At 40.9% G+C, this 28,000-nt stretch overlaps 1 protein-coding gene across 4 annotated transcripts in view; it reads left to right on the forward strand.

Moving 5' to 3' along the window:
• Positions 1 to 23,935, forward strand: part of LOC141107724 (cytochrome P450 2G1-like) — a 58,308-nt gene extending 34,373 nt beyond the window's left edge. For 3 of the 4 annotated variants that reach the window (XM_073598647.1, XM_073598646.1, XM_073598645.1), the window contains 5 exons: positions 2,138 to 2,314; positions 9,679 to 9,820; positions 10,077 to 10,264; positions 11,227 to 11,368; positions 19,296 to 23,935. In XM_073598647.1, coding sequence (XP_073454748.1) covers positions 2,138 to 2,314; positions 9,679 to 9,820; positions 10,077 to 10,264; positions 11,227 to 11,368; positions 19,296 to 19,477 — 831 coding nt within the window. In that variant the 3' untranslated portion in view covers positions 19,478 to 23,935. The remainder of the gene's footprint in view (positions 1 to 2,137; positions 2,315 to 9,678; positions 9,821 to 10,076; positions 10,265 to 11,226; positions 11,369 to 19,295) is intronic. The other variant, XM_073598649.1, reaches the window with a different exon arrangement.
• Positions 23,936 to 28,000: the final 4,065 nt, after the last annotated feature.

Below are 28,000 nucleotides of genomic sequence, written 5' to 3' on the forward strand. Positions count from 1 at the left end.
TTGCACCTCCGCAGTTAGGAAAGTCCCACCGATTGGGCAAACTGGGATGCCACAGTCTGCCATTCCTGAGTGTCTGAAGGAAACTGTGGAGTCAAACAAGAAAAAAAAAAATTTGTACTGTTGCACATAACATTGCAAGCAGATTAGACACAAACATTCTTGGCCAACATTAGTATAACATTTATTTTAAGGAGTATTTAAAGACAAAGGTATAAGGTCCACTTATCGGATTCCTCATACCCTCTGATGGCCCATTGTAAAAAATGTAGGGGGGGGGTATGTTTTGGACAGGTAACCCTCTCCACTTCATTGAGAGCTGAATGCATACATAATGTGTGTTACTTTGGCCAGCCCCTCATTACTTACACTATTGGGAGCCCACTGGACAGGTAAGAAGTGTCATAATACAAAAATATGAATACACACTGTTCTAATTGAAGCACATTTTTACATTCTGCAATTACCTTTCAAGATAATAGGAGAACAAAACTTTAAACAGTACCATTTGAAAGTATTCAGGCAGGCCCGTGCACTACATGCTTTGGTGAATTCATCCATAAATATGACCACAAAAGAGGTAGCTATAGGGTATAGTGTGTATGGGTTTGGCAAAGTCAGCAGATAGAGTATTGGTATTGGTTAAGTTAGTGGTTGGGAGGGTTCCAAATGAGTTTGCCCCCCCCCCCCCCAAAAAAAGGCTCTTGCACTCTGCCTGAATTTAAGGACAAAAATAACATTTAAACACATTTTAGGGGGTGTTTAGGGTAAGCATTACAATGGAGCTGACAAAATACATTGTTAAGTGACTAGGCTAGGTGTGTATGGGGCCAGATAGCATGCTGGGGAGGTCTGTGAAGGCAAATATACATGAAGGACTAAAATGGAACTTTAATAAGTTCCAGCATGCATGAGGACAAAGAGGACATTCAGAGCATATTACAATCATGGTAATTAGGGAATGATTAAATAAATACAATACCTTAGCAAACATTAAATGCATAGAATGTGATGTTAAAGGATAAAACTTACCTTGATATAGTCCTTCTGCAGGACCTGAATTATGGCAGAACAGGTCTCTGGAATAATGATCCCCAGAGCCTGGGGGGAGATGCCTGTCGAGAACTTGATGTCCTGCAGTCTTCTCCCCTTCGCCAAGTACCGCAACATGGCGACAAGCCTCTGCTCAGGAGTGATGGCTTGCCACATGCAGTTGTCCTGCTTCATAATATAAGGGGACAGCAAAGCCAACAGACGGTAAAAAACGGGGTCAGTCATCCGGAGATAATTCCTGAAATCATCAGGATCATTCTCCTGGATCTCCCGCAACAAAGGCATGTAAGAGAATTGGTCACGCTGGAGCAACCAATTCTTCGTCCATGAACTCCTCCTCGCCCTTTTCATGGACTGGGCTTGGGTCAAAATAAGAACCCCAACACCAAGCACCTCCACAGCACGAACTCTATGACCAGTACATACCCGCAACATGGCTTCAAAACGGTCGGCTGGTCAGAACGAACTAACAGAACGCACTGAAAATCAGAAAGGCCTGAGAAGAGCGAGCTGAAAATCAGAAACGAGCGGACAAGAACGCACTGAAAAACAGATACGAGTCCACAAGCACAAACTGAAAAGCATAAGGCTGAAAAGCGCGAATCGTCTCTCACCAAACTCCTTCTAACACGAGATAAAACGAGGTTAGCAGAAGGAGCCCAAATGGTGACGCACTTGGTATTGAACTTCCTTTTTATAGTACCGTCGTACGTGTTGTATGTCACTGCGTTCTTGGTGATCGAAATTTTCGACAACATTTGTGCGACCGTATGTATGCAAGACAAGTTTGAGCCACCATCCGTCGGGAAAAAATCCATGGTTTTGTTGTCGAAATGTCCGATCGTCTGTACGCGGCATAAGAGTTACTTCAGAAAAAAAAAAACAGGTCTCTTGCCCTGCTTGAAAGGGCTGTGTTGTGTGGCAGAGCTGTGTAAATCTCAGAACTGGGTAAACAGAAACAGTATTTCCTTGGCAGGAAAAATAGATTCCATATATTTATTGTATCTACTATTTAGGTCTTCACCTAGAGTTCAGCTTTTACCTATCTTTACATACAGTCTCTTGTGTTGTTTTCTATCTCCAACAGATGTATGACGTGTTTCCCTGCTTGATGAATTTTATACCTGGGCCTCACCACAAAATTTTCCAATTTCTAGATAAATTAGGCCAGTATGTAGACAACAGGGTGAACATTAACCAAAAGAATCTGGATCCTGCACATCCCGGGAGTTATGTAGATGCCTTCCTCATTAAAATGGAGAAGGTAAGATTGTAAAATTTACAACACCTTCAAATTTGAACAAATTGCATGAAAATACAGACTGTGGACACAGCTTAAACATATCAAGAGATTTTGCTTTCCATCCTCTCAGCTATGAGTAAGCACTAGTAGTTACAGTGTGAAACATGTTAGCTGTTGATTTCATCTCTTGCTGTATGGTTTTTAACCAATAAAGATATTATTGTTGGAGTGCGGCCATCCGGATTGAATTTCTCTTTACTTGCTTTACATCTTGTTGTTGATTGCATCAGGCCACCTGAAAAGTAAAATCCTCCAGTCACCAGTACCTTGGTGTTTAGTGAAAACCTTAAGACCAGCAATTGATTTCTCACCCATGTATACTCAGATTGGATTTGTAGGCAGTTGCGGGTTGAGGTCCCTACACAGGTAGCGTTGTTGCATCCACCTTGCAGGGTGAGTGAAGGACAGGAAGGACACACATTCCTCTTAGGCCTCTATACATGTCATCAGGTGGGCTGCTGTTCAATTGGACACTGGCACCTGTGTTACCTCTGCAGCCATCTTTGGTGAGGGTAGAGCTTACAAAAAGCCCTGGCTCACTGCAGTTGGTGTGCATTCTGTGTGTGGTGAGATTAGGGACAGGAACCTGCTGGTCAGGGAAAGTAAACCTAGCGACACCTAGAGACAGGCTTCAGAGGAGGAGGGACAGTATATGGAATTGGGGCAGACTATTTTGGAGACTTCTCCTCTATTGAGCTTATTACATCTGCCTGCCTTTTACCTCTGTGTCAGGTGCCACTGGCCTCGGTCTTCCACTCTCCTGCTGGAGTTTCATCTACTGTGTGAGTGTTGCTGCTCAGTTAATACTGTTGAAGAGACTAAATTGTTGTATCTGGAACTGTTAACAATATATTCCTCATTTTCAACCACTGTGCTTCCCTTTGGGTGCCTCACTATGTGATCACTATGTTTGACTGTCTTGTTAATCACATGACCAATAACCCTGCTGATTGGATCATTATCGTTAATCTGAGAATGGCAGCTATCAGTGGCAGTACGGACTCAGTTAATGTTACTGGACCCATTTCTATCCAATACTATTGGCTGTTGGGTATGTATTTTGTTTTAATTATGACCATGAAGAGGTGATATTGTATTGATATGGCAATATCCTTGTTTTTTCTAGTCCTGATGAGTGGGTGTTTTTGGCGACCAAAATGCATTGGATACCCTTTGGATTTCCCCCCTGACTATTATTGGAATAAAGTCGTATCTAGACAATTTAGCAGTGGAGTGGCGTTTCCCACTTCCATTTACAATGTGTAATGTGTCTTTGGCACTGGACTCTGCTGAAGGCACTCACCTACACATGTGCAGTGTGTTGGGTCAGCCACAGAGTTCTTTACAGGATCAGGGTCACATGCATTTGGTGGAAATCTGCCCCTGAAGATCCCTTTGGGGTATGCTCGCTGGAGGGGTGAAGACTGGTAGAGGCAGCATGGATCCTGCCTCTCTATCCCCTTGTGTGCTTAGCAGGGTGCTGGTAGGCCCTTGCTGGACCTCAGCTATGGCAAATAGTTTTTCTAACATGTTTTACAGGGATCCTGTTTTAGCACATACAGTTCAGTCCCCCCTCCTAAGAGGTTAAAGTACAACTAAAAGCAAAACTTTTTTTTTTCGTTTTGGATTGAGTGTTGAGGGATTAGAACAACTGTCAGTTTTTATTGTTGTCTGTACTTCCATTAGGGAGATTCACCTTCTCTATTTGTCCTGTTTACCATTACCATTTACCAAGAAAGTAAAAGAAAATCCCAAATTTTGGGTTGTCCCCAGAAAAGTATTAGAGGGAAAATCTTCCAATAGGGACACTAGTTCTGGTGACCTGGGGTTCCCAATGGATTCCCTTAATATGCAGGTATTTCCTTTCACTTCCTGTTTTGGCTATGGGAGAGGAAGTGAAGGGAAATCTCCCCAATGAGACAAATATGGCAAACATAAACTGTACAGGTGTTATAACCCGCCCTTACTCTATCCAAAAAAAAAAAAGGTTTTCCCTTTAGTTCTACTTTAACCCACTGGACTGTGATCACAACACAATAGATCACATGACTAGTGTAGGGAAGGGAGAGTTGCACCAATTTTTGTCTCTCAAGTGGCATGCCTTCCATGGCTGTGTTTGATTTTGGACCCTTTTGCTCCTATGCACATCCCCTCTATGGTGGCCATACTGTAATTTTCTCTGAGTGTCCACATGGGTTCTACAACCTGGGCTCCCTGCTACTTTACAACTGACCTGGTTACAGACAGCATTAACCTTTCCTGCTCCTGCAGCAAATGTATGAGTACCTTTTCAGGCTATCTATCACTCTGTATTAGTATAGTGGATCCTATGCACAAGGGCAGAAGTCCTAGAGGTCTAGACAGCTTGTGATCCATAAACAGTGCTATCTAGTGTTGCAGAGTCCCCTTTATAGGGCCTAACACCGATTATTTTCCACTGCTTCAGCCACAGTGCACCTCTGATCCTTTCTTAACCCTTCCTTGGTATTGTCTAGGTAAAAATTCTCAGCTGCTATGTCTGAGTTTATGGGCAAAATTGCAGTCATGATAGTTAACTCAGAATACAGGGGTCACCAACATGCCTCCATGCCCTCTCCTCCAGAGTTTGTATCAGAATCTCATGAAGTTACAGTTGCTTCTGTACTGTCAGCCGAGGATTCTAAGAATTGTACTTTATCTTTATTTGAGGATTTGGTATATGAGAAGTTGCAGTCTGCAGACATTACTCCAAAGCTTAAAGTGATACTAAACACACTTTTTTAAATTTACATTGTCCCTCCTATTTCTGTATGTGGATAATGGCACTGTAATTATGGATTATGGGTGGATTTCTGCCAGTCACAGGCTGTGTCATACCCCTCCAACCTCTGTCTTAGAATAACAGGGAGATGAAACCTCCATCAATCTACAATTACTATCCAACCCCCATTGTTTTTAGCTGGTTAGTGGGCATAGATGTGGAGGGAGGGCTGTCATTTATCACTACGTATACACCCATATGTGTGACTCTATAGTCACATGGGCTGCTCAAATGTTAGAGGGAGAAAATGCTCAGCATAGAAACTCGCAGAAAGCTGAGCATGTGTAGAGCTGCCAACACTGCTCTGCAAAATCCCTATCTGCATTGGGGACTTGGATAGAAGGGGGAGACAGAGAACAGCAGGATCAACCAGTTTTTTTGCAGAATACAGAAAACGAATCTCATAGTGAGTATGTACAGCATGTAATATAGTATTTATTGATAGTTTTTTATGAAGTGGGTTTAGTGACACCTTAAGATTATCATCTTGGTCCTTAATGCGGCAGTCCACACATGCCTAGATTTGCCTGTGTTGGGTACACCTAAAATGACTGGCCTAGGTTCCCTAAAGAGACCTGTTAGGACTTTTCCAATTCAGCCCCTATTGCATTCAGTCATGTATAGTGATTAGCTTAACCTGGAAAGGGTTGTTCCTTCACCTAGGCATTTTGCCCAGCAATACCCAATGGAGGAGGGGTTCCTAAAGAATCAGTCTGTCCCGTTATTTTCCTTGCCATTTCCTGTCTTAACAAAACTCTGACTTTCCCTTTTGAGGACATCCTTGTGCTTAAAGAAACAGGGGACAAAAAACTAGCAGCCCTTTTATGGAATTACGGTATGTGCCTTCGCAGGACTGCCCTGCAACCTGCAATTGCACCCATATCCATCTGACAGATCTTAGCTGTCTGGTCCAATGTTATGTTCTGGGGTCCTGGATCTATTTTGATGCATCCTTTTGTCCTCCAGCACCTGGAGCCTATGCCAAAGGCCCTGCTTTTATTATGTTGATGGGCTAGCTGATATTATAGGCTAGATATCCAACATGGGCCTTCATTCGACACATGTGCGAAAGACACTTTGGCTTAAATGTTGCCCTGTGAAGCATCATTGCAAGAAACACCTCTTGTGTACAAACTTTGATGGGGAAGCTTGTTTGGTGATTTCCTAGACAACTTTATCAAGGAGGTCAATGGAGGAAGAGTCCCTTTTTGCATAGGAAAAAGAAGGCAAAATCTCTACTCCTAACGCTAAAAACCATCCCTTTAATCTTTCTTAGGTCTCCAGGTCCAAGGCAAAACCTGGACCTCAGTTCCACCATAGCTCCTGGACCCCAAAGTTCTCCAAGTCAGCAAATGGGTACTCCTCACAATGAGTGGGCACTCCCACTTGACAGAGTGGGGTGGCTTCTGATGGCCTTCACAGCCATTCAGTCACAAGACATTTCAGATGTTTGAGACTAAAATCTTGTAACAGGAATTTTGGTCTCTGCCTTAACCCCACTTCATGTTGTCAAATTTGCTGAAAATTTTCAAAGATTGGTAGACAAAAACACTGTTCTAGAGCAGGCTCCTTATAGACATTGTCTCAGAAAAGGAGAAGTTTCATGGTTTCTATTCAAACCTGTTCACTATCCCCAAAGCAAAAGGGAGCATCCGCCCCATACTGGATCTAAAGGTTCCCAACGTCTTCCCTTACAAAATATTATATGGAATCCACCTCCTCAGTCATTGCTTCCTTCAATTTACATGTTCCTTTTTTCCTGAAGTAACAACACTACTTGCATTTACTGTGGGCACACAACATTACCAGGATTGAGATGGGGCACTCTGCTAATTTGTCATTGCATAAAACTGGTCTAGGAAGATGGGGTAATTTTACTTCATCAGACTCTTTGTGGGTGGGCCCTCCCAGATTGTCCAGATCTTTTGTCCCGAAGGGCCAGTTAGACACACTGCTTCTTGGTTCAGGGCTGTAAGGGCTTGGTTGTTAAAGTGGATGTAAACCCAATGTCATCCTTTCTAAACTACTGCCATAGTGGTTATTTGTAAGGATATACATGCCTCCTGTGTGTATCCTTACCTGTGAAATGTCTCCCCTCTGTCTGTTATGAGACCAGGAAAAACTGCAGATTCTGTGGGTGGGTCTGTTGTCCGGAGCTCGGTGGGTGGAGTCGTGATGTCAGTAGACTCCCTGCCCACCTCTACACTCCCCTTGTCAACCTGAATTTTCTCCTGTGTATTTCTTACATTGAACTTCTGCTATGATCACTAACATCCAGCCAAAACTCAGAAAAGTCACCACATGACTTCAGCATGCCCAATCATGCTGAGGTGTGGAGCAGCCAATCCTGGGAGAGCTGGAGAAGAAAGGAGGAGGGGATGAGAATTACACATAATGCCTCTCTAAGGCTCATGCATGAGATATGTAAATCACCTGTCATTTACAGCAGGGGGGAAGAACTGACTGGTATTTCTCTGTCTGTCCATTTTTATCTCACTGAAAAAAGATAAGAGGATTGCTTAGAGCTGGATTAACTCTTCGTGGCAAGACTGGGCACAGATGATATGAAATCCTATACTGTACAAGTTACAAGCCTGAATAAAAAAAAAAATGGGGTTTACATCCACATTAAAGCCCAGCTTGTGAAGGGCAGAGGCCTATTGAATTCAATCAATGCTATGCTCTTGAAAACTAGAAAATCAACTTCTCACTAAGTCTACAATCACATTTGGTGTATTTTTCTTGGTGTGAGACAAGGATTTTCCATCCCAGAAAGCTCTTTGATGAATGAGTTCTGTATTTTGGCCTTGAGTACCATTAAGAGTCCAATCTCAGCTTTAGTGGTTTGTTTTCAGTGACTGCTTGCCTCTCACTCCATAGTGGAGGCCTTTGTATAATGTGTGGATCACATTGTCCCTCTTGTATATTCCCTAGTGACTCTGAGCCTGGTGCTGTCACTTCTTCAAACATTATCCTTTAACATTTTCAGGGACATTCCCCTGTCTATCCTTACTCACAAGTTCGCCTTTTTGTCGTCATAACTTCTGCAAGGCGAGTTTTTGAGTAGGCAACCTTTATTTATAAAGAACTCTTTCTTGTGCTACACAAGGACAAGGTTGGAGTCCCAGGGCCTCTTTTCTTTTCAAGGTAATCTCTTCCTTTCACCTTAACTGTAACATTGTTTTACCACCTTTCTATCCTATTCCTAAAGATCATAAGGAGAGTTCCTTCCCATCTCTGGAAATGATTCACACTGTTTGAGTTTATCTCTCATCTACATTGCTCTTTCGACAGTCTCTGTTTGGCATTCCCATGGGGTACAGTTTGCTTCTTGTTCTACTATTGCTAGGTGTATTCAACTGTTTATTATACAAGCTTATGATCTCAAGGGTAAGGTTTCAATTTTTCCTGTCAGGGTGCAAGCCACCAGATATATTAGTGCTTCTTGGGCTTTTTCACATTGTAGTTAAGCTCTACCAGGTGGATGTACAGGTCTCAGCTGTATCTGTAGCTGGATCGGAAGGCTCAGCTGAGCCACCTCTGTTAACTTGTTAGTTTTTGTAGGCCTGTTAGCCTTTTGCTTGCTCTGTTGCCTACCCCTCAGTTGAGCAGTATTTGGACTTCCAAATGTAGCTGAATACGTATTTTGTGTTCCATAAAATATGTTTTAAAAAAAATAGGATTTTTGACTTACCTACATTCTCTTTCTTTGAGTACTTTGAGACACAAGTCCCACTACTCTGTTCTTCTGGTTCACTCCTACTATTGCATGTTAACATAACTGATGCATACTGTGAGCGGGAGGGGTTATACTGGGCTACCCTTACAACTTTGTTTTGCTGTATATACATCCTTTGCCCCATAATGTACTCAGGGAAAATTATTTTTTCTTTAACCCCTAATGCCATCTTCCGGCAGTCCTTATAGCCTAGGTTCACAGTGACTGTGGGAATGAAGTAATTCATTCCTGCATGTCAGTCTCGACTTCGGGGGCAATTTCAAAGACATCTGTGTGGGTTTCTGCACAGATGTCAATGGAAATCGCACCCCGAAAATGCCAAATGTAGTACAGAAACAGAATCGGTGCGGCGCTGCAAATGAGGCGTCGCACCGATTTAGAAGCTGCCATTGCCATGTCCAATTGCTGCTGATTTGGCATGCAATTCCACATGTCAAATCGCATTCCAAATTGCATAAATGTGAACCAGGACATAGTGTGCTTTAATGCCTGGGAGGCGGCATTGCTTTTTTGTATCATGTGACCACCGGAGATGGCTCTCACAGCAGGCACATAAACAGGAGCCCAGCCCACTCGTTACCAATCAGAATCCTTAAACAAAAGCTGCTGGTGACAACTTGGTCAGTGTGCTGGGACCCAGTAATTAACGCAAAACGTGAGTAACATAGGTACACATGTTTAATCAAGACAGATAGGAGAATGAGTTTAGAACTGTATCTGGGACGTATAAACGTGAATAATTTTTTAATCAAATTGTTTCACTAATGCATTTCTTTACTCCATTAGGAGAAAGCAAATCCAAACAGCGTATTTACCAGGAGCCATTTGCTTTCAAGTGCCTTACAGATCTTCTTTGCTGGAGTGGAGACCACCAGCACAACACTATACTATTCTCTTCTCATTCTTCTAAAATACCCTGATATATGCGGTGAGTAGAGTGATCACTATAAAAAGACTGGGGTTACATCTTTTTTTCTCATGCTTCCATATAGCAAGATGTTAATTTGTATTTTGCTTGACAAAGAACGTGGTTTATTGCTTACCAAGAAAATGTGATTTGTATACCTGCACTTGTACTTTGACTAGATTTATGGACTGCACATCCTTCAATTTGTTTTATATATATATATATATATATATATATATATATATATATATATATATATATATATTTCATCCTGTAGCTAAGTTCCAAAAGGAGATTGACCATGTAATTGGACCAAATCGCTGCTCAACAATAAAAGACAAGAGCTCTATGCCATATACAGAAGCCTTGATACATGAAATTCATAGATTCATCGATTTACTTCCATTGGGTGTACCACGGAAAACAGTAAGGGAGGTTACCCTGAAAGGATACAAGATACCACAGGTAGATACCCTCTACTAAGATTTCATTTTCTTGTGAAATAGGTTACTTATGGCCCTAATGTATGGCAATATACTGTACATAATGCACACTGATTAGAGAAGAGATGGAAAATTAAAAATCCAACTTGCTCTTACAGTCAAGCTTGAAATATTCCTTGATACTGCAGTCCTTCCTGCAAATTGAGGATTTACCAACGTCAGTCTACATTTTTCTTTTAAACTTTTCAATTCAAGGTGACTGTAGCCACAGTAGTGACATAAGAAGGAAAAACAGTGGGCGACTAGGGATGCAGCCCATCAATCGCTCCCAGAATTTTTTAGGATGTAAAACTGTTTTTGGGTGGTCTTAGCTCTTCAACAGAATAAAGGTACCAAGAGGAGCAGGTGATGATACAGGAAAGTATAAACTTTCTTCTATTGCCCAGACTTTTTAGTTCATTATCTCAAAGAGTGACTGAGTTGTCTAAATTGAAAAGCCAGCGTATAAGTTAAAAAGCAGAAGGGGGTGTTAATGTTGGTGAATCTACAACTTTGCACATAAAAACCTGACGAAATTTATAACCCTATTTAAATGTAATTATCTTTAATTATCCAAACCCTTTACTAGAGATGAGTTTGGGCTTCCTATGAACTCACCTCTAGCTAAACAACAAAGTCACACACTTTTTTTTTAGCCCAATCAGGTAATTGGACTAAAAAAGAGTGTGACTTTGAAGTTTGGATAGAGGTTAGTTCAGAGGACACCCAAGCTCATCTCTATTCCTTACCAGAGCGTTAGAAAGAGCCTGATTAATATAAGAACTAGGATGATATTTTAATAGCACACCCAAGGCATAGGGGCTGTATTAATATAGCAAAGGGCTTACATTTTAGCAACTCTGACTATAGTATGGCACAGGTGAGATAGATTAGATAGATAGATAGACTTTTGTTTTTTCACTGCCACATTTCTCACATTTTCAGGGAATCAACATTCTCCCATTGCTCAGCTCTGTGCTTAAAGACCCAACCTGCTTCAAATACCCAGCAGAATTTAACCCAGAGAATTTCCTGAATGAGAAGGGGGAGTTTCAGAAGAATGGAGCCTATATGCCTTTCGCTGCAGGTAGATTACCCAAAGCAAATATCTTTTGTGAAAACCTCCCTTATGTTTATGTTTTGAGACCTTTTTAAAACCTAAAATATTTTACACTATTGTTACATTAAACCAGATTGTTTGCATTTTCTAAAATGCTCTGTTCTAATCCAGTACCGCAAAGTTGTTGTTGCACCGATTTGAACAGTGCGATAGCCGGCAATAGGGTGCAACTTGTCATGCAATTTGACCTGTCAAATCGCATGACAAGTCGCTCCAATGTGAATGAGGGCTAAATGTCATTTGCAGTTTTTTACCTTGTCATTGCTGATGGGGGAATCCCTCCCACTGTGCTATTGTGTTATGCCAGTGGGCAGTCTTCCCTGCCAGCAGAACACAATGATCACTGTGTCAGGGTTTTCATGTACATTCAACCAGCGTGGGGTTTTACCTTCTGTTCAAGCTGCTCCAGTTCCTGTTCCTATGTTTGTGTGTGGTCACACTGCTTCTGCAGCTGTGAGGATCCATTCCTAGGTACACCTGGTTAGTTGTCCATTGGCCTGCTAGTTCTTGAGTTACAGTCCCAAGTGGTCTTATCCTCTGATCGTGACATGCACTGCTGGTGGCTATAGCCACCAACAGTGATCGCATGAAAATAATCTGACAGGCAGGTTGTACTGAAGTTGATTGATGGATTGACAACCAGCCTGCATATACATGGTTCGAATCTCGGCCGGTTCAGCATTTATGGCCAGCTTTAGTTTACAAAGTAGAAGGCATATCCATAAAAGGTATAAATCCACATATTGTTCACAATTAGTTTACAGAGTGTATTCATATAAAACACACTTTACCAGTAAGTACAAGCAACGGTACATATGGAATCACAAAAAAATATTATTCTATGTTTGTAAATTATACCATGAGCCATAGCGATAAACTAAAATGGGCACAAGGAATAATGAAAAGGTAAAAAAGATTATGCAGGTGACAAACATTCCAGACTCCTTCACTCCCAAAGGCACCCCCAAGAACCAATTAGATTGAAAATAATAAAAATTAGATGGGATGGAGAAGAGAGGATATTAAATGAAAAAAAAAAAAACCAACACAAGATGGGGGAGTGAGGGTGCTGAAGAAAGGAAGGGAGGAATGAAAGGGAGGCGGAGAGGCATTCAATGGAAATAGAAGCTAAATCAAGGTCATTGTTGTTCTTTTTTTTTTTTTTTCAATAATTTGTATTCAATTTTTGTCAGTTTACAAAATGATAAATCGCATTTTCATACAGCAATAGGTATCGTAAACCGAAAGATAAACAGTAATAGCTAACAGAATCATATAGTAACTTTGCATTCATAGTACAATTTCCTGAATTATGAGGAATATGGGCAAGGCAGGACATACTATATTCCTCCACTAGTCACCCCATTTGGGAATTTACTGTGACATTGTGGAGGTACAGCCTCTACAAACCTATGTGTCAGCGGCAACATGAACTGGGTTATATCTGTTAGCAGTCGTGTAACAGGAGCGTATAGCTCATAACTAGTATTAAGTAAACAAATGTACAGATTAAACAGGATCAATTCAGAGACCATATGGAAAAGGAAGGATATGGACCTTAAAAATACAGATAATCATTAGCTAATTCACCAGAGTAGTTGATGAAATATTATTCATTTATGATGAGTGTCACACCAATTTATCCATCGTTGCCAACGTGGAAGAAAGTTGTCATAGTGTCCCCTAATGGATGCTAGCATCTTTTCAAGTGAAATGTAAGGATAGCGTACGCAAAACCTCTTCTACCTCTGGAGGATTCAGAGACCTCCATTTCCTTAGTATCACTAATTTGGCTGTTAGGAATAAGTGAGTAGTAAATTGCCTATATAGTGGTGGAATATCTTCTATGCCTATATTTAAGATAGCTAAAGAAGGGGAATTGCGTATTTGTAAATCTGTTGTTTAACATAGAATTTTGAAGATGTGGGACCAATATGTGGTTAGGTTCTTACAGCTCCATAAGATATGAAAGATGGTACCTGGTTGTCCACAATTTCTCCAACAAGTGGGGGGTGTGGAGGGGTCAAATTTAGCTAAACGGTAGGGTGTTAAGTACCATCTCTGTGTAATTTTATGTGAGAGTTCCCATAGGTTGGTGCATTTGGTTGCTGAGTGGATGTGTTGCAGAGCTCTGTGCCATTGTTGTTCAGAAAAGGAGTCGTTAAGGTCCCTTTCCCATGCTAGCATGGAATTTGTTTTGGTAAATATATTTGTATCATGGATAGAGTTGTAAAACAATGAGATACCTCCTTTATGAGATGTCTTGGCTGTAAGGTAGATATGAATCTGCCAGAATAAATTGTATTTAATGGTGTCAGTGTTTTTTAGATATGAGGCAACTCTGAAGTGCTTAAATTGTTCTGAGATAGGTAAGCCATATTTTGTTTGTAAGTCAGCAAATGATCTTACATTTGTGCCTGAGTATAGATCCAAAACCCATTGCAGTCCCCTCGTTTTCCATTTAGTCAAGGACAAATCTGGAATTAGCAGAGCTAGAGTCGATACAGGAATTCACAGAGAAATAGTGGGAGATGACCGAGACTTGGCAGTCATCAAGGTCTTCCATGAATTCAGTGTTGCTAGAGTTGGTAAAGCGAGGTCAGAAGGTTTGGATTTAAGATGCAGGTAAGCTAAAATATATTCATAAAGGTTACCTCCTGGTATTATGGTTTGTTCAATACATCCCCATAGTGGTGTTTGGTGGTTGGGAAACCATCCTCTAAGTTGTGCTAAGATTGCAGCTAGATGGTAGTCAGCTAATATCGGTAGACCAACCCCACCTGCTGTTTTTGTTTTGCGAAGTTTAGATAAAGCGCTTCTGGCTTTTTTACCTTCCCAAAGATATCTGGAAAGTATGGTTTGTAGGTTATGAAAGAATTTTCGGGGGACTGGAATGGGTACCGTTCGATAGATGTAAAGTACTTGCGGTAGGATTTGCATTTTAAAGGCAGCCAGCCAGCCCGACCATGACAGTGTATGTTTGCTTAAGGACTGGAGGCTTGCTCGTAGTGTACGTTCCAGTGGGAGGTAGTTAGCATGGAATAGTTGTGTAGGTTGGGATGTGAGTTTAATTCCCAAGTAAGTAATTTCCTGGGAATTCCACACTAATGGAAATCTGTTTTGCAGGGTTATTCTATCATACGCTTTTACACCAAGATCTAATATATAAGATTTGTTTTCGTTTACTTTGTAGTATGATACTTTACCATAATCATGTAATAGTTAAGATACATGTTCCAGGGAAGACACCAGATTCATTAGCATAAAGATCACGTCATCTGCAAAGAGACTTATGACATTTTTGCGATTATTGATCAAGAAGCCTTGTATGTTGGGATTTTGTCTTATGCTGGTTGCCAAGGGTTCCATTAATAGGTTGAAAATGAGGGGAGATAGTGGGCACCCCTGGTGGGTGCCATTTGTGATCTTGAAGGTTTAGATAGCATACCCGAAGTGTACACTCGGGCTGATGGAGAGGTATATAGGTATAGTATTGCAGAAAGTAGGTGGCCTGTGAAACCAAATTTCTCCAGTGTTGCTGTGAGATATTTCCAATGTACTCTATCGAACGCCTTCTCTGCATCCAGAGCAAGGAGCAGAGAAGGCGTCCTGTGTTTTCTAGCTATATGAATCACATCAATTAGTCTTCTGGTAGCATCAGACGTTTGTCTTCCCTTCCCTTGTCTTCCCTTGGTAAATCCAGATTTATCTGGGTCAATTAGAGTAGGAAGGATGTCAACTAGTCTCATTGCTGTTATTTTAGCATTAAAGCTTTAGATCAGTGTTCAATAAGGATATTGGTCTAAAATTTTGGGGAACATCCGGTGTCTTCCTTGGTTTGGGCAACCTAACTATTAATGCTTCTAACATCTCAGATGGAAAGGAGGTTGAGGCAGCAGCGGCTTCGAACACCTTAAGAAGGTATGATCCTAGGGATTGTTTAAAAGTTTTGTAATATTCCCCTGTCAGACCATCCGGTCCTGGGGATTTATTGTTGGGAAGAGTGTCTATAGCTTTTAGTAATTCAGATAATGAAAAAGGGGAATTTAAAGCCTGAAGTTGTGAAGTGGAGAGTTTGGGTAAGCTGATGTCCTTTAAGAAATCATTTATAGCTGACTAGAATGGTTGACCATTTTGACTGTCTTGATTGAGGTTGTAAAGGGACCCATAATATTCGCTAAATGCATTGGCAATACTTTGGGGGTCAAATACCTTTTGTTTGGATGTGGGGCTAATGATGTGGGGTATTTTGCTTTTAAAGCGTTGGCCTTGTAACTTGCAAACTAGTTCTTTTCCAGCTTTATTGCTGGTCGAATAGAATGTCAGTTTAAGTCGTCTTTCCCTTTGTTCGAAGGAATGGAGTAATTCTAATCTAATGTCGTGTCGCAGAGCCGTCAATGTTGCACTAATGTGGTGTGTAGGGCTTTTTTTATCTTGATCTTCAAAGGTTCTGATTTCTGTAAGAAGGGTATTAAGCCGCTGCTGCCTCTGTTTTTTGAGCTTTGTGGCTAGTTGAATGAATATACCTCTAATGTACACCTTGTGAGCGTTTCAGAGTACAAATGGGTCATTTGTGGAAGAGGAGTTGATCTGGAAGTAATCAGACAAGTGGTTTTCTAATAGTTTCTTAGTGGATGGGGTTTGTATTACCTGAGGGTTAGCGCGCCATACATAGGCCAGAGTAAGGAGGACAGAGGCATGGTCTGACCATGTAATGTTATTAATTTTAATTTGAGTCACTTTTTGAAGTAGCCACTTGTCCATTAGAATCAGATCAATCCTCGAATAAATGCAATGTCTATGAGAATAAAACATATAGTCCCGTTCATTAGCATGTGTGCACCGCCATGCATCAAACAGATCATGAGGTCTTAAAAAAAATTCAGAGAAAGAGATCGTTTGGATTGTATCGAGGTGGAGTCCATGTGTGGGTCAGGTATAACATTAAAGTCCCCACATAATATAAGGGAACCTTGTTGGAGTCTTTTCATCTTTTTCATCAATCTATTCAAGAATTTAATTTGTTTGGTGTTGGGAACATAAACGTTCACTAGAGTATATCGGGTAGAGTTGATGTCACATACAATAATGAGGTAACGGCCCGCCGGATCAGATGTTTCACAGTGAAGTTGAAATGAAACAGAATCTTTAATAGCCACCATGACACCCTTTTTTTTCGCATTCATTTTGGAGAAGAAGTAGTGTTGGAAGTTTCTATGAGAGCATCTTGGTGGGGCTGCGTGGTGAAAGTGTGCCTCTTGGGTATATAGGATATCGCATTGGGAAGAGTCTGCCTCTTTCCAAAGGGATGCTCTTTTGGCCGGGTGGTTTATGCCATGCACGTTAATGGAGAGTAGCTTAACTGGCATGTAACAAATTGGTAAATATGCTGTGTGTCGAGGGTCGATAGTACTCACGCTTATGGTGAGAGGCGGCATGCCACGTGGAGATGTATGACCATTGTTCCAGGGCGACGCTTCTGCTTGAGTATTCCTCAGTTCGGACAGGTGCTATGCAGAATCTGGAGGTTCTTTTTCATAAGAGTATAGTTGAAGACGTCTCTGTTATTGGTCGTTGATCCACAAAAACAAATAGAAAAAATATTAAAAGAAGAAAAAAGCGTGGTTACAAAGGAGAATACGCATGGGGATTCTTGATCCATATGCACTGTTCATCCCAACCACACTACCTGCCTGGAGTTTGCATGTTCTGCCTGTGCCTGCGTGGGTTTCCTCCGGGTACTCCAGTTTCCTCCCACACTCCAAAGACATGCTGGTAGGTTTATTGGCTTCTGTCCAAAAGAAATTGGCCCTGGTGTATGGGTGTGAGTTGAGGACCTTGGATTGCAGACCCCTTGGGGATGTGTGGAGATTGGGGGTGTGTGTGTAGCGCTGCATAGATTGATGGCACTACATGGGTACCTTAAATATATATAAAAAAATATATATATAATAATATAGTGGATGGGCATCTTGATGGGATGCAATGTGCAGGGATGGGGACAATTGTGGGTGCTCACTCAGGTTGAACTGGATGGACTAGTGTCTTTATTCAACCTTACTAACTATGCAACTATGTAACTATGTTCAGTAAGGTTGAGGGGCACTGGAAATATCTCCATGTGTGCCATCACCGGGGGGGTGTAAACACAAGGATTGAATGAATTGGTTAGGAGCGTTCCTTCAGTTGACCAGATTTCTTATCACTTTTCTTTCATGTCACCACCTGCCAGTCAGCCTGCATATATGAGGGACTATCAATTTGTATGGGAGTTGGAGGTGATTCTGACAAAATTCCCCATTGCCTGAGGGCAGTCAGACCTTCTTCCATGGTGGAAATATTGGTAGTTGTACTGTTAGACGTGATGGAGAGTGTGGCAGGGTATTTCCACTTGTGTATTATGTGGTGGTTGCGTAGCGCTTTAGTAATAGTGGCTAGATTGCAACGTTTCTGGAGAGTATGTCTAGATAAGTCAGGGAGCAGTTAAAGCAGTAAAGAGGTGTATTTAGCTGGGCGTTAATCAGAGTTACAGAAAGAAGCTAATATGGTTCCTTTGGCTCTGTAAAAGTGTAGCCGCAGCAAAACATCCCTAGGTACATCGTCAGGTAAAAATTACGGTTTTGGTATTCTATGCACCCTATCCACTGTGAGCTCCAATGCAGACATTGCGGGTAGTAATGCAGTGAATAGATCTTGGACGTATTGTGGTAGTTGTGTTGCAGGGACTGATTCAGGGATACCTCTAATTTTAAGATTATTCCTCCTGGATCTATCTTCGAGGTCAGATCCTTTATCCTTGATCCAGGAGAGTTCATCAGAATGAGAGGCATGAGCATCCACCATTTTATTAAAAGAGGTTGCATACGTGTCCAGGGCGCTTTCAATCTGATTCACCCTCTCTCCCATTCAATGAACTTCTGCCTGACACTTTTTCACTGTGCACAGCATATCATGGTGTAAGGAGGACTGCAGGGACATCAGCATATCCTTTAGTACTGTGTCTGACACAAGCTGCCCTGAGGTAGGGAATCCAGCTATGGGATCTGGGGCCTCTGGGGCCTGCTGTTGTGAGGGATTATGGGCGCTCACCTCCATGTCCTGCTGCAGCCGGTTCTCGTGAGGGGAAGCCGTTCGTTGCCTGGTCTTGGCAGGGCTTCTGGTAATGGGGGTGGATGCCGCTGAGGAGGATCCGCTGGGCAGATTTCCCGGATCAGTACCGCTGTGTCTAGGCGGAGAGACCGTGGCTGCAGCCTTTCCCTTTCCGTGCTCTGGCCGGGCGCCATTTTGGTGAGGCTGCGCTGAATTGGTGAAGTAGCCCGGCAGCTTACGGAGCTGCGGTGGAGGTTCTTTTCTTCTCCTCGGCATCCCGGATGATGTGGCAGGCTCTATGGAGTCGGATGCGCGTGGATTGCTCTTTGTGGGGCTCCGATGCAAGTGGATTCCCCTGGTGGTGTGGCGGAGCTCGGAAGCTAAGCGGTCATCATCGGGTTCGGACGCCACGCCCCTATCATTGTTATTCTTTTATATAAAGCTTTCAACGTCTTACCTTCATCCTTTTTTACAATGAAATGTAGGCAGAATAATTTTAGCAGGGATTACCTGAGACCTCCAAATTTTTTCAAGGGTTCCTCCAGCGTAAAAAGGTTGAGAAAGCCTGGTTTAAATACTTGCCCATCACCTAGTTTCCTTTTAGACTTTCCAGTTACTATTGTAACATTGATGCTCCTATAGCCAAAAGCAGAAAATATGAGTCTGGACTAAAGTACAGCAGTGTAGAATTTTTCTGTTTTTTTTTCTATGTAGCTAAACAACCAGTATAATTTAGCAATTAAAACATGTAAAGTTTTTTTTCTAATACAATACTATATAAACCTACTTCTCTTGTACATTTTAGGTAAGAGAAATTGCCTTGGAGAGCCAATGGCACGAATGATGCTTTTCCTCTTCCTCACCACCATCTTTCAGAACTTTGACCTTAAATCTTCTGTGCCCTTTGAAGAATTGGACATTACACCTCTAGTATCTGGATTTGGGAACCTGCCTAGGAATTACAAATGTGCATTTATAACCCGTTAGTTGATTGCAGGCTCATGTGCTACAAATAATATAGAAACAAACGGACAGTAAAGGGACTCAGAGTAGGAGATAAAGTGTACCTGTGGAGCCTTTACATGTGGTAAACTGGCTGAAGAAAAGGTGCCTCAGTGGGTTTATGGCCAGATTTCTGTGGACCAGAAGACTCAAAACCTGGACCATACATTATGCAATTACCAACTAGAGTTTGCATAGTTATACTCTGACAGACACCCTCCTTTTCACCAACCAGGTTGTCTATCACATTTGGTGGTCAATAGAGAAACCATGTTTTTTTTATGAATGCTGTATTACTGCAACCATTTAAAGTTTATCTATACAATAGCCAGGTGTTACCACAGTACAAACCAATTGCTGTAATTATTGTCTTCTAGGTGTTGGCTCCATAGGGTGTAAATGAGCTGGCACAGTATCCAGTTTAAAGAGGACCTTTACTCTCTCAATCAACTTTACCTATTTGTAATCCTTATGGTGCTAGCCTTAGTAAATAGATAGGTATATTTATTGTATTTACTTGTTTTAACCTTTTTTTATGCTTCTTCAGTTGCTTCCCAATTACTGGCCCAGTCCAGAATGATGTCATACATCCCAGAAGTCTTCATGGGCATTTTATTTTTCTTTCGTCTGGAGGAGGTGCTTTCTCAGCTAGGCACACCTTCCTGCATAAATGCCTGAGCTAAGGGCAGATGAATTCCAAGAAGTAAAAGCTAAATTAATCATCTTCTCTTACTCAAGCTCACAGCCAGAAATGCTGGGGGGGGGGGGGTGTTTTTCAAAGTGATTTCTCTACAAAATAAAGCATGGAGATGGATGGGGCATTTACTTTAAATATTAAAAATAAATTAAATAACGTTTTCAGTTTATGATGCTTAAATACAGTTAGGTTCAGCTTTAGGCCCCTTTCACGCTGCTGTAACTTAAAATTTTACCTTGATTTTGCAACCATGATTTTGCCGCGATTTCAGGGAATGCCTGTGTAAACTTGAGGTCTATAGACCTCTACTCGCATGAAAGTCAGACCAAAGTAGTACAGGGACTACTTTGAAGTCGGCATGACTTGAAGTCGCACATATATGAATAGTTATCATTGGAAATCATGGGGAACGACTTGTCATGCAACACTGCAGTTGCACAAGTGTGAAAGGGGCCTTAAGGATATCTCTCCTAACAGATATGATGCCAAATGGGATCAAAGTTGATTGTGCCTCTGTGATTGTTTTGAAGTTATTTTTAATTGCATGTTTTGGATTGGAATGATGGATTTTGAACTAATAATGTAATCTTATACAAACATGCTATCAGTGGCCTTTTGGTAACCAGTCAGTTACCAAAGAGAAAATGTAGCAGACATAGAAAAGATCTATTTGCAGTGTAGTGCATTATGGAAAACACAACCTTCATTAAGTTTAGTGTATCAATGTGTCATTGAGGCTTTTAACCTTGTGATTTCTTTGTTGCATCTGGATATTAATATACACATTTATTGTTTCTGGTTGAATTAATGAAATCTTTCCAGTTAAATGTAGTGTAATCAATGATCTTAGCAACCCCATCTTTTAAAGCTGAACTCCAGGTAAGAAATGTATTGCATACTTGCATTGGTCCAGTGTGGGATAATGTACAGTAAGTATGCATATTTCATACACGAGGGACCCCTGGGGAAGCTGAAATCACTGTAGTAGTTGGTGCTACTACAATGAATGCCGTGATCTGCAAGGTCCTGTGCTGTTGGCTGCCCCTCTGCATAGTAACCAATGAATACAAGACATTCTCTGATTGGGCGGAGAGGCATGACAGTGATATCACAATCCTCACCTTGTTGTTCAATCAGAGAACACCTTGTATTTTATAAACCAAAAAATACAAGGCATTCTGTGAATGCCTAGCAAGTGACCTGCTGTGGTTACTATGCAGAAAGGAAGCTGCTTGGAGCAGGATCTGGAAGATTGCTGCTATCATTGCACTATAGTATCACTTAATACTACAGCGATTTGCATCTTCCACAGTGGTCCCTCAGGTATGATACATGCATACTTACAGTGGGGACGGAAGGTATTCAGACCCCCTTAAATGTTTCACTCTTTGTTACATAGTTACATAGTAGGTGAGGTTGAAAAAAGACACAAGTCCATCAAGTCCAACCTATGTGTGTGATTATGTGTCAGTATTACCTTACATATCCCTGTATGTTGCGGTCGTTCAGGTGCTTATCTAATAGTTTCTTGAAGCTATCAATGCTCCCCGCTGAGACCACCGCCTGTGGAAGGGAATTCCACATCCTTACCGCTCTTACAGTAAAGAACCCTCTACGTAGTTTAAGGTTAAACCTCTTTTCTTCTAATTGTAATGAGTGGCCCCGAGTCTTATTAAACTCTCTTCTGTGAAAAAGTTTTATCCCTATTGTGGGGTCACCAGTACAGTATTTGTAAATTGAAATCATATCCCCTCTCAAGCGTCTCTTCTCCAGAGAGAATAAGTTCAACACTCGCAACCTTTCCTCATAACTAAGATCCTCCAGACCCTTTATTAGCTTTGTTGCCCTTCTTTGTACTCGCTCCATTTCCAGTACATCCTTCCTGAGGACTGGTGCCCAGAACTGGACAGCATACTCCAGGTGCGGCCGGACCAGAGTCTTGTAGAGCGGGAGAATTATCGTTTTATCTCTGGAGTTGATCCCCCTTTTAATACATGCCAATATTCTGTTTGCCTTATTAGCAGCAGCTTGGCATTGCATGCCATTGCTGAGCCTATCATCTACTAGGACCCCCAGGTCCTTTTCCATCCTAGATTCCCCCAGAGGTTATATTGCAGCTATTTGCTAAAATTATTTAAGTTCATTTTTTTTCCTCATTAATGTATACACAGCACCCCATATTGACAGAAAAACACAGAATTGTTGATATTTTTGCAGATTTCTTAAAAAAGAAAAACTGAAATATCACATGGTCCTAAGTATTCAGACCCTTTGCTGTGACACTCATATATTTAACTCGGGTGCTGTCCATTTCTTCTGATCATTCTTGAGATGGTTCTACACCTTCATTTGAGTCCAGCTGTGTTTGACTATACTGATTGGACTTGTTTAGGAAAGCCACACACCTGTCTATATAAAACTTTACAGCTCACAGTGCATGTCAGAGCAAATGAGAATCATGAGGTGAAAGGAACTGTCTGAAGAGCTCAGAAACAGAATTGTGCAAGGCACAGATCTGAAGAATGAAAAATTTAAGGGGGTCTGAATACTTTCTGTCCTCACTGTATATCAGGCCAAGTTGAATCAAGGTAACTATTCAACAAAAATCATACTTGGATATCAGCTTTACACAGGTTACTCTTAGTTTTTGGATTTGTATATAATATAGACTGAGTTGCATGATGGGTAGTAAGCAATACCTGTTTTCTTAAAGAGTTATAATACAGTATGTAAATGTAGCACACTGTTATGTCTTTGGTAACAGCTTCCCAGTGACTGAATATTCTCTTTGGCACACAAAGCAAATTTCAGTGGTATCTCATCCACACATGTATTAATTCTGCAATATCTATTGTGACACGTTTGGGATTTTGTAGCTCATTGGTAGTGCAAAATAGTGAGTTTACTCCACACTAGAAGTACGTCTTAGGGTTTTTTTCTGCCTACTTTTATTTCAAACAAAGGAAAACTTCACACATGAATATCTTCCCACACAGGGGGTTCTCACCATCGATGCGAACAAAACAGGATTCTGCCTCCCGACTATTTTTGCAGCTTTCCTGCTCATACTTAACACCTTTGGTCCTTCTGACCATCAAACACGCAGTCCCAGTGCTTGGGCACCCTAACGCTGCACTACTGTCACAGGCTCAGATCTTTGTCTGTCCTGACCTGGACAGCACAGTGCAGAGGTGCACCTCCCACTGCTTCCTTAACACACTGACCCCCTCAGAAGGGTGGGGCCCTAACCTACAATCCTGAAACTTCTATAAAGGCCTCTAAAATCAAATCTGGCCTAGACTGTCATTTTAGATCATGGCATGGGCTCCCCTACCACACTATGTAAGGGTATTGTGTGTCTGTTAGACCTGGATGCTCCTCGGTTCAAAGGATGTTTATTTGTGCATGGTAGCACATAGTGAAGGTCTCTATAGAGACAAGGAACGACAAGTCTCTAAGGTACAGTAATCCTGCCAGAATCAATCATTTATAGAATTTGCGATTAGCAGCAATCAAACATGTTTTGTGGATTCTATAACTCCTCCCCATACTTCTCCTTTAATGGACACTAATAATTTGGTCACTTAAGTTTCATTGGACTTTGGTATTCGCTAATTACATTCACTTGCTGATTCTGCACCTTGCATGTGCATGTTTTGGTGACTGTTCAAGGTGATACATTTATGGTTTGTGTACACAGGTTTGAATTGATTTATTCTGCATTTTTGTAGCAATGCACTTTTTTTTAACAAAGTTGAATGTGCCAAACCAACTGAAGTTGTGATTAGCAGCAAGCAAAAAGGTTTGGGGTTCTTTAGCCCCCAACCCCCCTTCATTAGGTCTACAAGAAATGATATCAGGAGTATAATAAATAAATAATCTGTTTGGGAGGTTTTCATAGGGTTAGAGTGCATTTCCAGTTTTGTTTTGTGGGTACACATCAGAACATTAGTAATCTCTCATTATACTAGGTGTTTGTATAAAGCCATTATTTAAAGTCATACATAAATACTGTAATTCATAAAAGCACATAAAGTACATAGATTGAGAGCATATAAATAACAGAAATCAGAGCACTGTTATCTTACAATAACATAACATGTAATAAAAAATGAATACACAAATATTTTCTCATAATATTAGTATGTATTCATATTTATATTATATTTTTATGTTACTATATACTGGTATTTTGGTAAAAAGTGTGGTAAAGTTATTTACAAATATAATAAAGGCTTTTTTTTCAACAAATTTTTGTCTTTTTTTAATTCAAGTCTTGTAAAATAAATGAGCATCAAAACAAAAGAAACCCAAAGGGAGAAGGAGAGGAAGGAGTTGGTTATGAATGTTGACATTAATTGAAGGGGTTAAAAGCAAACAATTTTTATATAACAAAATATATATATATATATATATATATATATATATATATATATATATATATATATATATATATATTTTTTTTTTTTACTTGTGTACTGTTATTTAGTGCAAATATTGAAAAAACGAATCAAAATACATTCCATCGCCTTGGTTCTATGAAATCTGGGATGGGTCTTAATTGTCAAAATCATTTGTGATCAAATCACTTCTTGGCAGCAAAGTTATCGGATTAGGATAATTACATCTAGAGCTTTTTACAAGCTTTGATATCTTTAATTATGTTCTTGTACAGTCAACATCTGCCTTGACACATTACATGGCATTGGGTAATAGAATGAACTCATTCATGATGGAAAGTACTCTTTCAGCTCTGGCCACAAGTTAATCTTTAGGGTGACTAAGTTGCCTATGTGTATAAATGCTGGGAAACATTCCCAACTCTCATTTTAACTGAGGAAGCAACGTTGTCTTCAACATTACATAACAAATCCAGTTTAGGATTACTAGCTTCTTCTAGCTATACTATGGGATACTTGTATATTTTTATAAACATTGTTATCATTTATTTATCAATAAAGCCTGCAAACACTGTCCTCAAGCATTGGCCACTCTCTATACTCCTGCAGCATAGAGCAGGACCTAGTTTTCAAAGTAGAAGCTGGTTCCAGTGATCTCTCTGGGTACAATGGCTGAGGTGAGAGAGGAAGCCCTAATATAGGAAATACTTTGATGAAGGTTTTTGGGAATATCTTGTAACCCCAAGGCCCACATGGTTGAAACTGTTAAGTAATTTTAGATGAGTGGAGATCTTTACTACATCAAATAATGCAACCGAGAGGAATTACAAGATTAAAAGTACATTTTTTGGTATACAAGGACATTTAGGAATCGATAACTTTAATGTAACTAAAACTGTGAAAAGGTTTACTAGAATAATATACAGATAGATATGTATTTGGTACTGAACATAGTTTCTTTAAGTGGGCTATTATGCCCAGGGGGCAGGTAGGTCTGCCTAATCATGTATAACACAAAGAAAGTATTATTATGGTGCAAGGAGTAGGTATAATGTACATATAACCCCCTTAATAGTGAAAAGCAGACTAATAATGTAAGGAGCACACTACATAAAAAAGAGTCTTTGAATGAAAAATGAGTCCACGCATGCAGCAAATACAGTTCACGAAGCCACTCAAGTTAGATGGGTAAAGTACTCCTCCTGAGACAGGAACAATCTCCTAGAATACAAGAAGGAACACAAAGGGGCCCCAACTCAGTGTAGTATCATTAGATGTTTAATTCTAGTAAAAAGCCAAATACACATTTTCAGGAAGAAAGGGGTAAAAACTGCATGTATATAGCCATGTACAAGGAGACAATCCACCCCGAAGAACCACGAGGGACCCACATCAGCGTACTGTCACTGGATGGAAAGCCAAATCCATCGAGCACCAGGAGTCAGAAAAAGCACCCCGGAGCGCAAAGGCAGATGTGACGTTACACTGGTTTTGGTTTGAGAAAGAAACCAACAGAAGCTTTGAAACGCGTTACCATAGCAAACCCCACAGCCCACAATGTGATGTCACATCTGCATTTGAGCTCCAGGGTGGTTCTTCCAATTTGCAGGCTCGGTGAATTTGGTTTCTCATCCAGTGACAGCATGCTGCCAATGGTCCCCTCATGGTTGCTCGGGGTGGATTGTCTTCTTGTACACGACTACATACAGTACGTGCGGTTTATACTCCTTTCCTCCTGTAAGAGTATACTTGGCTTTTTATTTTTAAACATCTAATGATACTGCACTGAGTTGGCTCCCCCTTGTGTTCCTTCCTGCCTAAGCATGTGACCACTGTGATTGGCTGTCACAAAGGTCACACGATTGAGAGCCATTCCTGCCGGTTCTCCATCATAAGTACAGAAGGACAGCTGTCTTTGCGAGCTCAGTCTCTGTGCTGGGAGTGGGCAGTGAACATGCACTCAGCACAGAAACCTCTGCCGCTCATAGAAGCATATGTGCAACATGTGGGCATTAAAGCATTATGGATTAAATGGGCCTCAAAAGGATTTAGGCTGGGTTCACACTAGTGCCAGTTGGATGCTGGTTTCGCACCCAATTAGTGTAACAGGAGATTGTGACCGACTCTCTATGAAGCCGGTTCACACATCTCTGAAGCGGTTGCGGCGCGAATTGCACAGGAGTCCTGTGCGTTTTAGGCTCCATTTGAGGTCTGAATTCAGGCAAAAATTTGGGCCTGATTCGTCCCTGAAACGGAGAACAGGGACGCACTGGACCCCTGCTGTCAGTTGCATCTGGCATCAGTGTAAACCCAGGCTAAAAAAAAAACTCTACTCTCAAACAAAAAAAAAACAATAACAAAAAAATTCAAAACTTAATTCATACACAAACCATTTTTGCAATTTAATGTTATTAAAAATACCTATTTTAATCTAAGCTGTGAATTTCTAAAACTGTCAAGATGAACGTATAACTGACATTGAGGCAGGTGCAGTCTGTTTTCTCCACTGCAGGAGGCGCTCATCCGCAGCGGCAGTGCAGAGTTCAAGGAAGTCAAAAAGAACATGGTTCCTCTATTGTTTCCTGGGTCATTGACACAGCGATCCGGTTGGATGCTGGCCTCCCATGTGACTCTGGTGGCTATCCTAGGTGTGGCAGAGTCTATTTAGGACTCTGGCTCCTGGGTTTGGTGTGCATTTAGTGTGTGGGTAGTGTAGCATACCTCCCAACCTTTTGAGATGGGAATGAGGGACACCTATCAGCAAAAGTATGCAGGCATAGGACATACCCCCCTGGTACGCCCCTTAAAGGAGAATTGTACAAAAAACAAGATTGGTTAAACCCACAAGTGCTTTTTTACCACTACTATTCCTTTATATTGGCTTTTGAAATTTACAAATGCAACAATTTAGAAATTGGATGAAAGGTTTAGCACTGGAAAGCACTTTTTGATAGATAAAAAGTGCATTTTATATACATCTATATGGATCGGACCAAAATGAGGGACAAATGAGGAGGAAAGAGGGACAGAGGGACATTGCTCCAAATCAGAAAGAACAAACAAGCCCCATGGTTGGGTGGGACTTTAAAAGTGACCAAGAACAAACAGTTTTATCAAAAATATCAAATTTATTGAAAATGACATGTATTGAATAGAAGACTCAAGTCGAATAGTGTCAAAAAGTACATGAATGATCACGCATAATAAAGTATTGCATAGTACGTGCAGACAAAGTTAAGCTGATTGGATGAACCCAACGTTTCCGGTTAGATGCCCTTCTTCAGGGGTGTTTTAACATCCAGAGCCCGGTGTCTATTGAAAAAAATATACATATATACATATCATTTAGTAAATGATTTATATAGACAATGTAAACAATGTAAGTCTGTCTTGTTTTGTATTTCTTAAGAC

The sequence above is a fragment of the Aquarana catesbeiana genome, linkage group LG09, assembly GCF_042186555.1.
Source record: "Aquarana catesbeiana isolate 2022-GZ linkage group LG09, ASM4218655v1, whole genome shotgun sequence".
NCBI classification, from domain to species: Eukaryota; Metazoa; Chordata; class Amphibia; order Anura; family Ranidae; genus Aquarana; species Aquarana catesbeiana.